Source organism: Macaca thibetana, chromosome 12 (assembly GCF_024542745.1).
Source record: "Macaca thibetana thibetana isolate TM-01 chromosome 12, ASM2454274v1, whole genome shotgun sequence".
Taxonomy (NCBI): domain Eukaryota; kingdom Metazoa; phylum Chordata; class Mammalia; order Primates; family Cercopithecidae; genus Macaca; species Macaca thibetana.
The window spans coordinates 12,112,174-12,125,679 of record NC_065589.1 but is presented as its reverse complement, the minus strand read 5'-3'; the positions used below and the strand labels follow the sequence as shown (position 1 = coordinate 12,125,679).

The 13,506-nt window shown below is 42.7% G+C and overlaps 1 protein-coding gene across 10 annotated transcripts in view; it reads left to right on the top strand.

Annotated features, from left to right (window-relative positions):
• Positions 1 to 13,506, top strand: part of SP100 (SP100 nuclear antigen) — a 133,334-nt gene that overhangs the window by 89,646 nt on the left and 30,182 nt on the right. For all 10 annotated transcript variants that reach the window (XM_050751086.1, XM_050751085.1, XM_050751082.1 and 7 more), the window contains 5 exons: positions 2,341 to 2,385; positions 3,438 to 3,542; positions 5,553 to 5,695; positions 7,237 to 7,275; positions 10,491 to 10,532. In XM_050751086.1, the coding sequence (XP_050607043.1) occupies positions 2,341 to 2,385; positions 3,438 to 3,542; positions 5,553 to 5,695; positions 7,237 to 7,275; positions 10,491 to 10,532 (374 nt within the window). The remainder of the gene's footprint in view (positions 1 to 2,340; positions 2,386 to 3,437; positions 3,543 to 5,552; positions 5,696 to 7,236; positions 7,276 to 10,490; positions 10,533 to 13,506) is intronic.

Below are 13,506 nucleotides of genomic sequence, written 5' to 3'. Positions count from 1 at the left end.
AGAGTCCCACACAGAGCCACCCCTGTGTGGATGACATTTTACTGTGGCAACCGCATCAACTACCACACTTGGCACAATCATGGTCTTTGAAACTGATCGATCTAGAGCAAATTTTTCTGAGAGACAAACAAGGAGTGGTAAGAAAGCTTCATCTACTTCCTTGAGGTCTCCATGTTTCCACATTTTACATGTTTCTTTTAAACCTTTAGTTCAGGCTGGGTGTGGTGGCTCACACCTGTAATCCCAGCACTCTGGGAGGCTGAGGCAGGTGGATTGCTTGAGCCCTGGATTTAAGACCAACCTGGGCAACATGGTAAAACCCCATCTCTACTAAAAATACAAAAATTAGCTGGGTGTGGTGGCGCACACCTATAATCCCAGCTACTCAGGAGGTTCAGGAAGGAAAATCACTTGAACCCGGGAGGTGGAGGTTGCAGTGAGCCGAGATCTGTGCCACTGCACTCCAGCCTGAGGAACAGAGCAAGAGGGCAAGACTCGGTCTCAAAAAAAAAGTAGGGGGGGCACTTTTAGTTCAATAGCCAAATTTATAATTCTTTTATGCAGGTTTAGTAATCTCTCCTCTCCATGTGTCTCTGTAATATTTTAATAAACTTCCTAAGGGCAACATCTTGTGCAGTAGAGCGTGCTTTCTCTCAGGATATGATTCCTCTTGGCATGTGAATTATCAGTAAATGTCTGATGGTACCATTTTTATCTTGATGAAGTTTAAAAAAAAAAACAAAAAAACAAAAAAACAAAAAACCTCTAAGTAATTGTTATGTCAGAGGCCCAGAAAATACAGTATCATCAATCCCAAGGTTTCTTTATGCTAGATTGAAGGAAAGATGCCTTTCCAACCTAATCTGGTCATAATTTGCTCAAAGGAAGAAGCATGCATGATTGAGTATCTGGAGGAGGTTTTCTCCCGGGTCTTGCAGGACCCAAATCAGCACCCTATGATACCAGCCATGGGCACAGAATAATGGGCACAGACCTTTAGAAAGAAAGAGCATCCACTCTGCATCCCTGACTTCAGCAAACACGTTAGAACGATGCAGATCTAAACATACATCTGGAATGACTGGCTCTTGGTTTGGACACATCAATCAACACATAGATACATGCTTCCAAGGTTTGTTTCTTTTTTGAGATGGAGTCTCGCTGTGCCGCCCAGGCTGGAGTACAGTGGCGTGATCTCGGCTCACTGCAATCTCTGCCTCCCGGGTTCAAGCAATTCTCCTGCCTCAGCCTCCCGAGTAGCTGGGATTATAGGCACACACCACCACGCCCAGCTACTTTTTTTTTTTTTTAATTTTTAGTAGAGACAGTTTCACCAGGCTGGTCTTGAACTCCTGACCTCAGCCTCAGAACTCAGCCTCAGAACTCCACCCACCTCAGCCTCTCAAAGTGTTGGGATTACAGGCGTGAGCCACCGCACCTGGCCCCAAGATATCTTTTAAGTCAATGCTGTGTGCTATCCTTAACAATACAACTCTTAGGACTTGTGCCTTAATTTCTACAAATTCCTCTTGAATAGCCTTCATTGGGTTAGTTTTTAAGTCCTTGGTCATTTTCCTCACCATTTTCAGTACAAAACCTTCCAAGTTTACATATCTGACTGGTAGAGTCTACCATGAGGTCTGTCTTGAGACCTTATGTTGCTACTTTTTATCTCTAACTCTTTCCCAAAGAAAATTGTCAACACTTTAATTTATATATTTATCTCTGAGCATCAGTTTCCTCATCTGTAAAGTGAGGATAGTACTAGCGCCTATTTAATAGATTTTGTTGTAAAGATGAAGTCGGTTAATAGAGGCAAAGATCTAAGGATAGCTCCTGGCCTACAACAAGCACTGAATACATGTTCAACTTCTTTCTTGCTCTCCCCCTGTTGCTTGGGAAGCAGGTAAAATACTGTTTCAAATTTATTTGGAATGATTTGGAGATATTAATAGAGAAATATAGGATGCATCTCAGTTAAGCATCATGGTTGTAATCAAGTCTAGATCAGAGGTCAGCAAGCTATGACCTACAGGGCAAATCTATCCGGCTGACCGTAAATAAAGTTGTACTGGAACACAGCCACAGTCGCATCCTTTGATGCACTGATGACACAACTACAGAACTGAGTAGTCACAACAGAGGTTATGAACTGAAAAACCTTAACTACTTATTATCCGTCCCTTTACAAAAAAAGTTCCCAACTCCTGATCTAGGCATTTAATGTTTTTCTTTAAGTTCTAGACAGGATCCTGAAAAGTTGCATTTGAATGGTGGTTTTGTAAAACACTACTATTTGCAATGCAAAGAAATATTTATGTTGTGTTTCAACTTTCTCAGGAAGAAAAACCAACAATAGACCTTTGAAAAGAAGAAGAAAAAGAGGTAAAAAGAAATGATCAATATGTTTTTCATAATTAAACATTTAATATTTAATATTCTGTACTGTGAGCAATAAGTCAGTTTTCTTAATTTGCATATGGAGCTAGTACTGGAGACTTAACGTTGACCAGAAGTTCATTTTAATACCCTCAATACCTGCTTCAGTGGAACCAGATCCCCAGTGCCCCAGTCATGTGCTCATGCAGGGTTCCCCGAGCAATGTGCACTTTCTTTTTTATTGATTGCTTGATTAATACATAATAGATAAAAATACTTGGGGGTACGCATGATAATTTGATACTTTCATATAATCAAATCAGAGTTATTGGGATATCCATCACTTTAAATATTTACCTTTTTTGATGCCAGGAACATTCAGATTATTCTCTTTTAGCTATTTTGAGATGTATAATCAATTCATGTTAATTATAATCACCCTATTGATCTATTGAAAACACCAGGCTTTATTTCTTCTATCTAACGGTATATTTGAACCCTTCATCAATCTCTCTTTATCCCTCCTCTCTCAATGTGCAGTTTCTTCTAGAACCCTCTACACCAAGCTTCCCTTTTAGCAGCAGAGAAAGCTCAAGTGAAAGGGAAGTGAAGCAAAGCAGGTGCCCCATTAGGTGCCGCTCTGCCATCCTGCCCTCTATCCCCTCCGTCGATGCCTGGAATGGGGGAGATGAGACTAAAATTTGAGGAGTTTTTTTTTAACATAACGTCAAAGCAATAATATGAGTAGAAATCTCCCTTCAAAACATCAGGAGGAAAATCATTGTGTAATAGGTGGATATGACCAACCAGGTTGAAAGTTAAGATCCTACCACATGCCAGGCTGTTGTGTAGTATTTTAGAGGGTGGAGTGGAGGACAACAGTATCTACAGCTATCTAATGTGCCATGAAAGAAAGACTTTGAAATGTAACTGAATCATGGGGGAAATCCTTCCAATACATTTTAAATTATAAAAGAAAGCTCTCAAGACAGGTGGGGAGGAACAACGCACAGTTGTAAAATAAGATGGAATGGAAAAAAAAAAATGCTTCCTTGCAGGTCCAAGAATTCCCAGAGATAAAAATATTAATTTTAAACAACCTGCACTTCCTGTGACCTGTGGTGACGTGAAGGGCACTCTATATAAGGAGCGATTCAAACAAGGTGAGTGTACTGGTCCATCTACGATTTTCAGCAGGAAAATATCCACACAGATAGCATACGGTTTAGGAGTAGACACCTGCTTTGAGGGTCTGCAAAACCAGCCTCAGGCTTGATGATTTGCTAGGAGCTTTCCTAGGACTTGGGACATCATCATATTTACAACTAGGGTTTATGAGTGAAGCATGCAAAACATACCCTAGGGAAAAGGCACTTGGGGTGAAGTTCAGAGACAACCAAAAGCAAGCTTCCAGGAGTCCTCTCCCCGTGGAGTCATGCAGGACTCATTTAATTATTGCAGCAACAAACTGTGACAACACATGTAAAATGTTGTCTACCAGGGAAACCAGCCTGAGTTTAGGAGTCCAGGGTTTTTACCAGTCACATAGGCGCCCTCTGCCTAGCACATACCAAAATTCCAGATTCCCAGAAGGAAAGTGGGTGTTCAGCATAAACCGTATCATTTGTGCAAACAGTTTAGGCACAGTGAGCCCTCTTCTTCGTTTACGTTTATAGATAAATGCAATTTATTTACATATCTCTGAAAATAATACATTAGGATAGGTGGTTCCCGGATTACACAACATTTCAACAAGATCTCTTTGGATAGGCTATCTCAAATTTATTCTTGTAAGAGAATATAACTAAATTGCATTTGTTTATAACCATAAATAAGAGGGATTTATCTTTAAAGGGCTTTATCTTTATGGATAAACAATATGTCTATCCATATTGTTTATCACAAACAGTTTAGCCCACAGTGAGTTCTGCAAATGATAGAACTCTCCTAAAATCCAAATTCCTAAATGCCAGTGGCCAACCTTGCATATAGACAATGGGCAACCTTGCATATAGGCCCTCTAAGGAAAGTCTCAGGCCCACTCTGTTAACTCTGTTTTGCACAACGATGACATTTTCACACTTTTAAAATTCATAAAACATTAGCCTATGAGGCCATCTCCCCTTTCCCCTATGTGAAAGGCCCACAAGACATCCAACTAGCACCCACTACAAGGGCAAGCACCTTAATACTTGGGTGGAAAATGTACACATCTGAGAATCTCAGCACTAACTTTCACAGCCCCATTCCCATAACATCTGTACAGCCTGCTGCTAAATGGTAAGATCACAAGGTTTAGAATCAGAAGACCTGCATTCAAGTTTCAGCTATACCAAGAGTGTCTGATTCATGTACAGCCAGGTGCTCGGTCTCTCTAACCTTGAACTTCCTTCTCTACAAAATCAGAACGATAATATAACTTGCCTCACTGTATTATTATGAGAAAAAATAAAATAACAGACATAAAATACTTTGCAAGTTACAATTGTTAAATTACAGAACTAATGTTCATCTGTCATGACTGACACCTCCCCCACGACATAGTTCTTTGAGCACCAACAAATATAAATGTTTGCCCCATGACTATGTTGCATAAGGGTAATTTAACTTCTCCCACTATATAACATTTCCATAATTACTTTTAATACAAAATAGCCATGAGTTCAAAATGTGAAACATAATTGTCATTTGCTGGTTGAACAACATGGTACAAGACAAGGCAGACGTGGCTGTAGTAACAGCTTCCCCAGGGCCACCTGGGGACCCAAGAGCATGGCAGAGGGCTTTGTGCCTTCATCCACCTCTGAAATTCAGGCTGACTCTGTATCAGGTCTCAGAGGAGGGAGGAGAAGGAATTCTGCTCATTCTTTAGGGCCATCCTTTGCACCCACCTCCGACCTTTGGAGTATAGCAAAATACGTTGAAAAGGTAAATGTTGGTAGTAATATTTCTTCTCATTGCATGAAGGTCAAAGAAATGTACACACACGAAAGAGAGTCCCCTTCATCTCTGTTCCTTCAGGCTGGGTATGACACCCCTGATGTCTGACAGGAAAATTCAGACTCTACTGCTACGATCCTGAGCCCAAGTGGGAGGCTCCAGACCCCAGCATGGCGGGGGCCAAGTTCGGGTGTTTTCACAGTTGGGGAGCTCACCTTGCCTTGGTCTTACAGGAATCTCAAAGAAGTGTATACAGAGTGAGGATGGAAGGTGGTTCACTCCCAGGGAATTCGAAATTGAAGGAGGCCGCGAAGCATCCAAAAACTGGAAGCTAAGTATACGCTGCGGTGGATACACCCTGAAGTTCCTGATGGAGGTATTCTAGTGACAAATGGCTGAAATCAAGGATTTAGCTGTCACGCTTCACTAACACCAAGCTTTAGCAGAATTTCTCAGTGTCCAGAAATTCATCATGACCTTCTCTTCCAAGGTCTCAATGCATACGTTATTACTAACATTCTCACCTGAACATTACGTTGGCTGGCTTATATTACAGCGTAATCCTCTAAGTACTTTATTTCTTACCCTTTTGAAGGTTGGACAGTAAATTGTGGCCTTGACTCTGCCACTAATAAACTGTGGAATTTGGTCACATGAAAGTAACTTAAGTTGGAGTAGAGGTCTTAAATGTGGGGGGGAGGTAAATGTTAAATACACACACACACATATATTTAACATATATATTTAACATATAGACATATATATATGTAGTTCCTGGATGACAAAACATTTCAACAAGATTTCTTTGGATAGGCCACCTCAAACTTATTCTTATAAGAGAATAGAAATAAATTGCATTTCAAAGTAACATTGCTTCTCATATCAACCCCTTGATGCTACAAAGCAGCGACAGGGTCTTTGCTGCAGATCAGCGTGTGTCTTTCAACTCCAAATACAGTGCTTTCTGTTGCACACCCACAGACAGTCCTTCCTCATGCCACTCTGACAATTAAAAAAAAGATCTGCCAGGCACAGTGGCATATGTCTGTAGTCCCACTTACTCAGAAGACAGAGCCAGGAGGATCACTTGAGCCCAGGGGTTCTGGGCTGTAGTGTACTATGCCAGTCAGGTGTCCATGCTAAGTTCAGCATCAACATAGGGGATCACCAGAGTGCCTGAGGAGGTGTGAAACAGTCCAGGTTGGAAACAGAGCAGGTCAATACTTCCCTGCTGATCAGTAGTAGGATTGTGGCTGTGAGTAGGCACTGCACTGCACTCCAGCCTGAGCAACATAGTAAGACCCCATCTCTAAAAATAAATAAATAACTAATACACAAAGTAAAAGATCTTTGCTCAGCAAATACTTATTGAACCACATCTAAAGCTATGGAGGGTATACAAAGTGTGAGCCCCTTCCCAGAAGGAAGGCTGTGCCTTCATAATTACAGGCCTGGACAGGGTGTCAGTGTTCTCACAAGAGACACCTGCAGGAAGAGGTACAATCGTTCGGAGAAGAGAAAGTCATTTCTGGTTTTGAGGTTGAGGACCATTTTGTGGAACTCTTGCACTGAGGTAGGCCTAAAAAGACAAACAACTAGCAAAAATGTAGAATGGGGCATTCTACGTACAGAGAAAGGACAGCACGCAAATCTGTTCCACAGTGTGTCAAGAAATTGGGAGTAATGAGGTGGCTGCATTCTCTGGACTCATTGTAGAAGTCATGAGGCCAGAGCAAGGCATTGAAGTGCTTCCTTTAATCCCTGGAGAATCATGAAAAGTAATTTCCATGAAAACACCTTGAATTTGAGTTAATAGTGGGATATCCAGGTAGGAGTATTTGGAAGGCAGTCAGAAACACTAAGCTCACAAAATAAAAGCAAGAACCCATCAAATCATTCCTCTCTTTTCTTTTTTAGAAAGAATTTCTGCCAGAACCATCAAGCACAAGAAAAAAGGTGATGATCAAGTGACCTTCTGCCAATGTCTCGTCTATTATGTTGTTGATTTTCTATCTCTGTCGCCTTGCAATCTTTAAATTGACCCATCATTGTAAATTTTGATTTTATAATACGATGCTTTTACAGTTGCTGCTTTCAAACATTATTCAATGTATAAGTCCAGGGCTCATTTGAGCATCAAAACATTTGAGATAGAGGTAGAAGCAATCCTCAGAAATAGATTAAGAGACAGAACTGAACTGTATGTGTTTTTTAGTAAAGGAGCTAAATGCCATACTTTTTCTTTTTTTTTAAGAGAGAGAGTCTCGTTCTGTCACCCAGCTGGAGTGCAGTGGTGCGATCTAGGCTCACTGCAACCTTCACCTCCCTGGTTCCAGCAATTCTTGTGCCTCAGCCTCCCCAGTAGCTGGGACTACAGGCATGTGGCATGACGCCCGGCTATTTTTTTGTATTTTTAGTAGAAATGGGGTTCCACCATGTTGGCCAGGCTTGTCTCAAACTCCTGACCTCATGTGATTTGCCCTCCTCAGCCTCCCAAAGTGCTGGGATTACAGGTATGAGCCACCATGCCCAGCGCCATACTTTCTTTAAATATAAAAGATAAGGCTGGCATTGGAAGAATAAGCATGAGTTTGAAATGCACAAAACAATGTGCCTTTGCAACCTCAACATAAACGCTGGTTGTTTTTCACTGGTTTTTCTGGATTCCATATTTTAGAAATAAATATGAAGCAAAAGTTCCCCTAGAAACATCCCATGGTCACTACACATGATCTAATGGAAAATTCCCCCTAAAATGTATATATAGCCATATGTCACCCACGGAAGCAAACAACAAAAAACATTCTCTTCTTTTCTTTTATCTTTTACTTCCACCACACACACACACAAACACACACACACATGCGCACACACACACACGCGCACACACACACAAACACACACACACACGCGCACACACACGCGCACACACACACACACAAACACACACACGCGCGCACACACACACAAACACACACACACAAACACACACACACAAACACACACACACACACACACGCACTTCTTCAGGTGAAAATTTCTGAGTGGGAGGCAGAGTGCCCTGTGAGGCTGCTGACCTGGAAAATCTTTTCCTTTGTGGAGACGCCCTTTGGCCCCAGCAAAGGGGCTGCGCAGACCTCACTTCTATCTGTGAAGGTGAATTCTCCCTCCATGGAGGTAGTATGTGCAGTTCACAGACCAGTGGCCTTCATGCTATGTGTATTGTAAGGAAAAATGATGAGATCACTGATGCCTTCCATGGCCTCTCCAAGGCTGGGTATAAGAGAGAACCTGGCGAAGGAAGGAGATGGAAGAACTTCAATTTTCATAAGCTCTGACATGAGTGACCTTGGATATTTCTGCCATACCAGGAAGTCACAATCTTTACAAAGCTGGCTCCTGGGGCCACCTGCTCCACTGGCTTTATGACTAGAGACTCGGTGACTAGGCTCTGTATCCACTGGGTTTTCTGGAGAAAGAGACATTATTTGATATAATTATTAAAACCAAACATGTCTGCCAGCTGCCAGACAGTCAAGGCTGATGCAATCTGGGCTAATCCATTGAGTTGGCCATCTCCCATGCCTTCATCACAGGCACCCTCTCTCCATTCCCTGAGGGCCCGCAGCTTTAGAGGTGCAATTGCCTCAGTTCTCAGAGGGTCCCCCCGGAGGATCTATCTTCCTTCCTCTCTCCTTTGTTTCTAACACTTGTGTCACTCTCAGCACCTCGTGGTAAGTGCTACTGTTGCCAGCTTTCCTGCTGATAAGTTTTTTGTTCATCCTGCTGGCAATAGCTGAGATACTCCAGGATAATAAGATGTAAAAGTCCAAGCTAATCATTTACTGGCTGTGGAAGAGGGAGAAACCTCTTGTCCCAAGTGACAATTGTGTTCATTTGTTCATGCACTTATGTATCCATTCAACAAACAACTGTGGAACCACTGCAAAGCTCCAGGTGATAGGCCTTGACCAATGAAATAATGCAAAACAAAGGAGGCCAAAAGGATGAACCTGAAGGATTCTGTCAACTTCATTGCCTTACCTGCGTGAATAACTAATGGGATGGAGTGGGAGATTCTAGGCCACTAAGATACTATACTTTACCTTAGCCAAAAGGCCTAGATTGCTTCTGGCAGGTGGTAATATGGCCACCTCTTCTATCATTGTGCCTTTGATCACACTGAGTGGTTTGTCTAAGGCCTCTCTGCCCTGAGCTACAGGTAAAAGCTGAAGCAGGCATTGTTTCATCCCACAGATACCCTAGGTCAAAGCAAGCTCTCAAGATTCAGGAGAAAGTGGAGAGGTGCTTACCTTCAGGAGAAGAGCTACAGTACTGGGGATCTTGGAGGCATTTTGTCTTCAAAGATGTGTTCCTGGAGAGCCGCAGAAAGGGGGGGAAGTTCTTCCTGGGACACCTGCATGGCGTCCAGGACTCTGGGCCCTGTGGTCACTGGGAGCTGTGGAGGAAGAGTCAGCCGATTCCCTTTGCAGCCTCTCTGGATGGAATGACACTTCCTTTTTTTCTTTTTTTCTTTCTTTTTTTTTTTTTTTAACAGAGTCTAGCTCTGTCACCAGACTAGAGTGCAGTGGTGCAATCTCAGCTCACTGCAACTTCTGCCTCCTGGATTCAAGCGATTCTCCTCTCGATTCTCCTCCCTCAGCCTCCCAAGTAGCTGGGACTACTGGCGTGCACCACCACACCCAGCTAATTTTTGTATTTTTAGTAGAGACGGGGTTTCACCATGTTGGCCAGGATGACTCGATCTCTTGACCTTGTGATCTGCCCTCCTCAGCCTCCCAAAATGCTGGGATTACAGGCGTGAGCCACTGCACCTGGACACTTCCAAATGTAGACACACATGCCTGCAGGCCCCTTGAAGTAGGAGGACCAACAACGTTGCTCCAGCTCAGTCGCCCTGAATGGCTTCACGAAGGCCTGCCTGGGGTGTGAGAGCCAGGAGACTGCACTTGCATTGGGCCAAACTGTCACTGACACATAATTTAGTGCTTTTTTATTCTTCAGTTAGATGTGCAGGCCCATGAAAGCAGACATGAAACAAAAGAAGGGCTGTGGCATGAATCTCTTAAAAATAAAGAAGTCTGTTCGAATGGGGGGTTAATGAAAAATCACACTCAATATTATACCAATCTTTCTGTTTTTTTCAACAGAGAATACTGGAGTCTCACAACAATACCTTAGTTGACCCTTGTGTAAGTATAAATTTCCAACTATGACCCCAAAATAGGTCAAGTCTTTCTCCAGGCACACTATGTCATGACTGCCTTTCCCCGAATCATGCTCAGTCTCAGTTGGAGTATGTTGCTGTGTGTGATGAGCAGATGCAAGCCAGGTACCTGGGTCTGGAATTGGGTATCTCAGTGCAAAAGCATCCTTTTTTTTCAGTAGAAAGCTTCAAATTTCCTCATTTCCCTTAGAAAGTGAGTACAGGAGACTGAGCTCTAGATCACCGAGATCTCCAGAGACAAGAACTTGAAGTAGTAATGGGCAGGGCTGGCCTGCTGATTAGGGAGAAGGATCAAATGTCAGAAAATAAAAGCATTTTCAAGTAGGTGGCATGAATGGACAGGAAAATCCCGAATATCCATTCCAAGGTGCAGACAGAGCTCACTCAGCCAGAAGGAACAGGCTGAGCCAAGCTGGCGAGTTCGAGGTGTGGACTCTGTCATTAGTTCTGCAGAGGAACACACACAGGAAAAGTGAGTCTCTTATGAAGCCCCTATTGCCCGTCTTGAGGGAGGTTTAGGCTCAGTGTGCTGAGCTGGTTAGGACAAAAACCATCACCACTTGGCAAATGATGAGGCATGCTTACTCTCATTTCTTGACTGGTGCTCAGTGATGTACAAACTTGATTCCACAGGCTCCATTATCAACCAAAATCAAGGCTGTTTAGGAATAAATAAATTCCTTTGAGACAAGATCTTGCTGTGTCACCCAGGCTGGAATGCAGTGACACAATCACAGCTCACTGCAGCCTCAACCTGCTGGGCTTAAGTGATCCTCCCACCTCAGCTTCCCAAATAGCCAGGACTACAGGTGCATGCCACCACGTCGGCTAATTTTTTAAATTTGTTGTAGAGCCAGGGTCTCACTATGTTGCCCAGGCTTGTCTTCAACTCCTGAGCTCAAGTGAACCTCCCAGCTCCCAACCCAAGTGATCCTCTCAGCCTCCCAAAGTGCTAGGATTACAGGCATGAGCCACAGTGCTGGCCAGGAAAAAATAATTTGGTAATGATTTATTGAAAGCCAAATGTGAGGAGTGACTCAATAAAACACACCAACAAAGTTGGGAGTGTTTGGAGTTTTTTACAAATTGAAACGCCTTTTTTTTTTTTTTTTTTAGATGGAGTCTCGCTCCATTGCCCAGGCTGGAGTCCAGTGGCACAATCTTGGCTCACTGCAACCTCCACCTGCTGGGTTCAGGCAATCCTCCTGCCTCAGCCTCCCAAGTAGCTGGGACTACAGGTGTGAGCCACCATGCCTGGCTAATTTTCTATATTTTTAGTAGAGACAGCATTTCACCATGCTGGCCAGGCTGGTCTTGAACTCCTGACCTCGTGATCTACCTACCTCAGACTCCCAAAGTGCTGGCATTACAGGCATGAGCCACCACACCAGTCACAAGTTGAAATGCTTTTATAGCAGAGGTCCCCAAACTTTTTGGTGCCAGGGACCAATTTCGTGGAAGACAGTTTTTCCACGGACCAGGATGGGGTTGGGGACAAGGTGATTTGAGGATGTTTCAAGCACATTAAATTTATCCTGCCCTTTATTTCTATTATTATCACATTGTAATAGATAATGAAATAATGAAATAATTATACAACTCACCATCAAGTAGAATCAGTGGGAACCCTGAGCTTGTTTTTCTGCAACTAAACGTTCCCATCTAGGGGCGATGGGAGACAGGGACAGATCATCAGGCATTAGATTCTCAAAAGAAGCACACAACCTAGATCCCTTGCATGTGGAGTTTATGATAGGGTTTGTGCTCCTATGAGAATTTAATGCTGCTGCTGATCTGACAGGAGGCGGAGCTCAGGCAGCAATGCGAGCAATGGGGAGCTGCTGTAAATACATGAAAAATAAAATAAATAGATGAAGCATCACTCACTCACCCACCACTAACCTTCTGCTGCGTGGCCCATTTCCTTAAAGGCCATGGATTGGTACGAGTCCTTACCCCAGGAGCTGGAAACCCCTGTTTTGTAGAAGAGGTTAGGAGAAGGGAGAGGGACTCCTCACACCAGAGCTTTCCTTTCTCATTGAAGGGTACAATACAGAAGTTACAATTATTGGATATAGATCGCAACATACAGGCTTAAATGTCTCCATGTAAGACCATCAGTAAAACTCTAAGATTCAGAAATAAGTCAGTGTCCTTTTCAGCGTCACTGGGTTATGCATTAATCACTGTGTCAACAGTTTGAGAGACTCATGATAAGATTCAGGGACAAGATTTCACCATGAATCACAAGACCTTCCTAAGGTGGGCTAATTGGAAAGCCTGTTTACTTTTAAACTAAACTGCCAAATGTGACCTGTAGATTATCGCATTCCCCTTTTGATTAAAAAAAAAAATCTTCCCATGGAAGCACTGCTGATCAATCTGCTAGGTTAGGGGGATAGATGTTCTTCATTCCTTGTCAATGGGAAGGCTTATTCCAGGGAGTCATGTCCCTCGGTGGGGGAAAAAACCTTGTTACTGCAGCCAGGCCAGTTTGCTGACAACATGAGGTAGGTCATAACACAAGGCTACATGCTATTCTCCCGAATGATAAATCATCTCACTGGGAAATCAGTATTTTGGCCTTAGCCATTGATCTAAAGCAAGCAGAAATGCAAATCATGAGTGACTTAATAGCCAAGAAAATAAACTATGTTTATTATTGGGTTGGCACAAAAAAAGAAGTTGCAGTTTTTACCACCAGAAGTAATGGTGAAAACCGCAATTACTTTTTTGCACCAACCTAATATTATAATCACAACAACTTGAAAACCGCAATAGAATAAAGAAATTAGTCCTAAGAGTAACCAAATGAACAAGTCATCAACTTATAGTTGCTGTTGCTTGCTGAATCATCTCTAGTCTTCAGAATTTCATAATTTTACTTTTCTTGGAAGAAGTAAAACAATGAGAGATTCATAGCATCAGTAATTTGAATA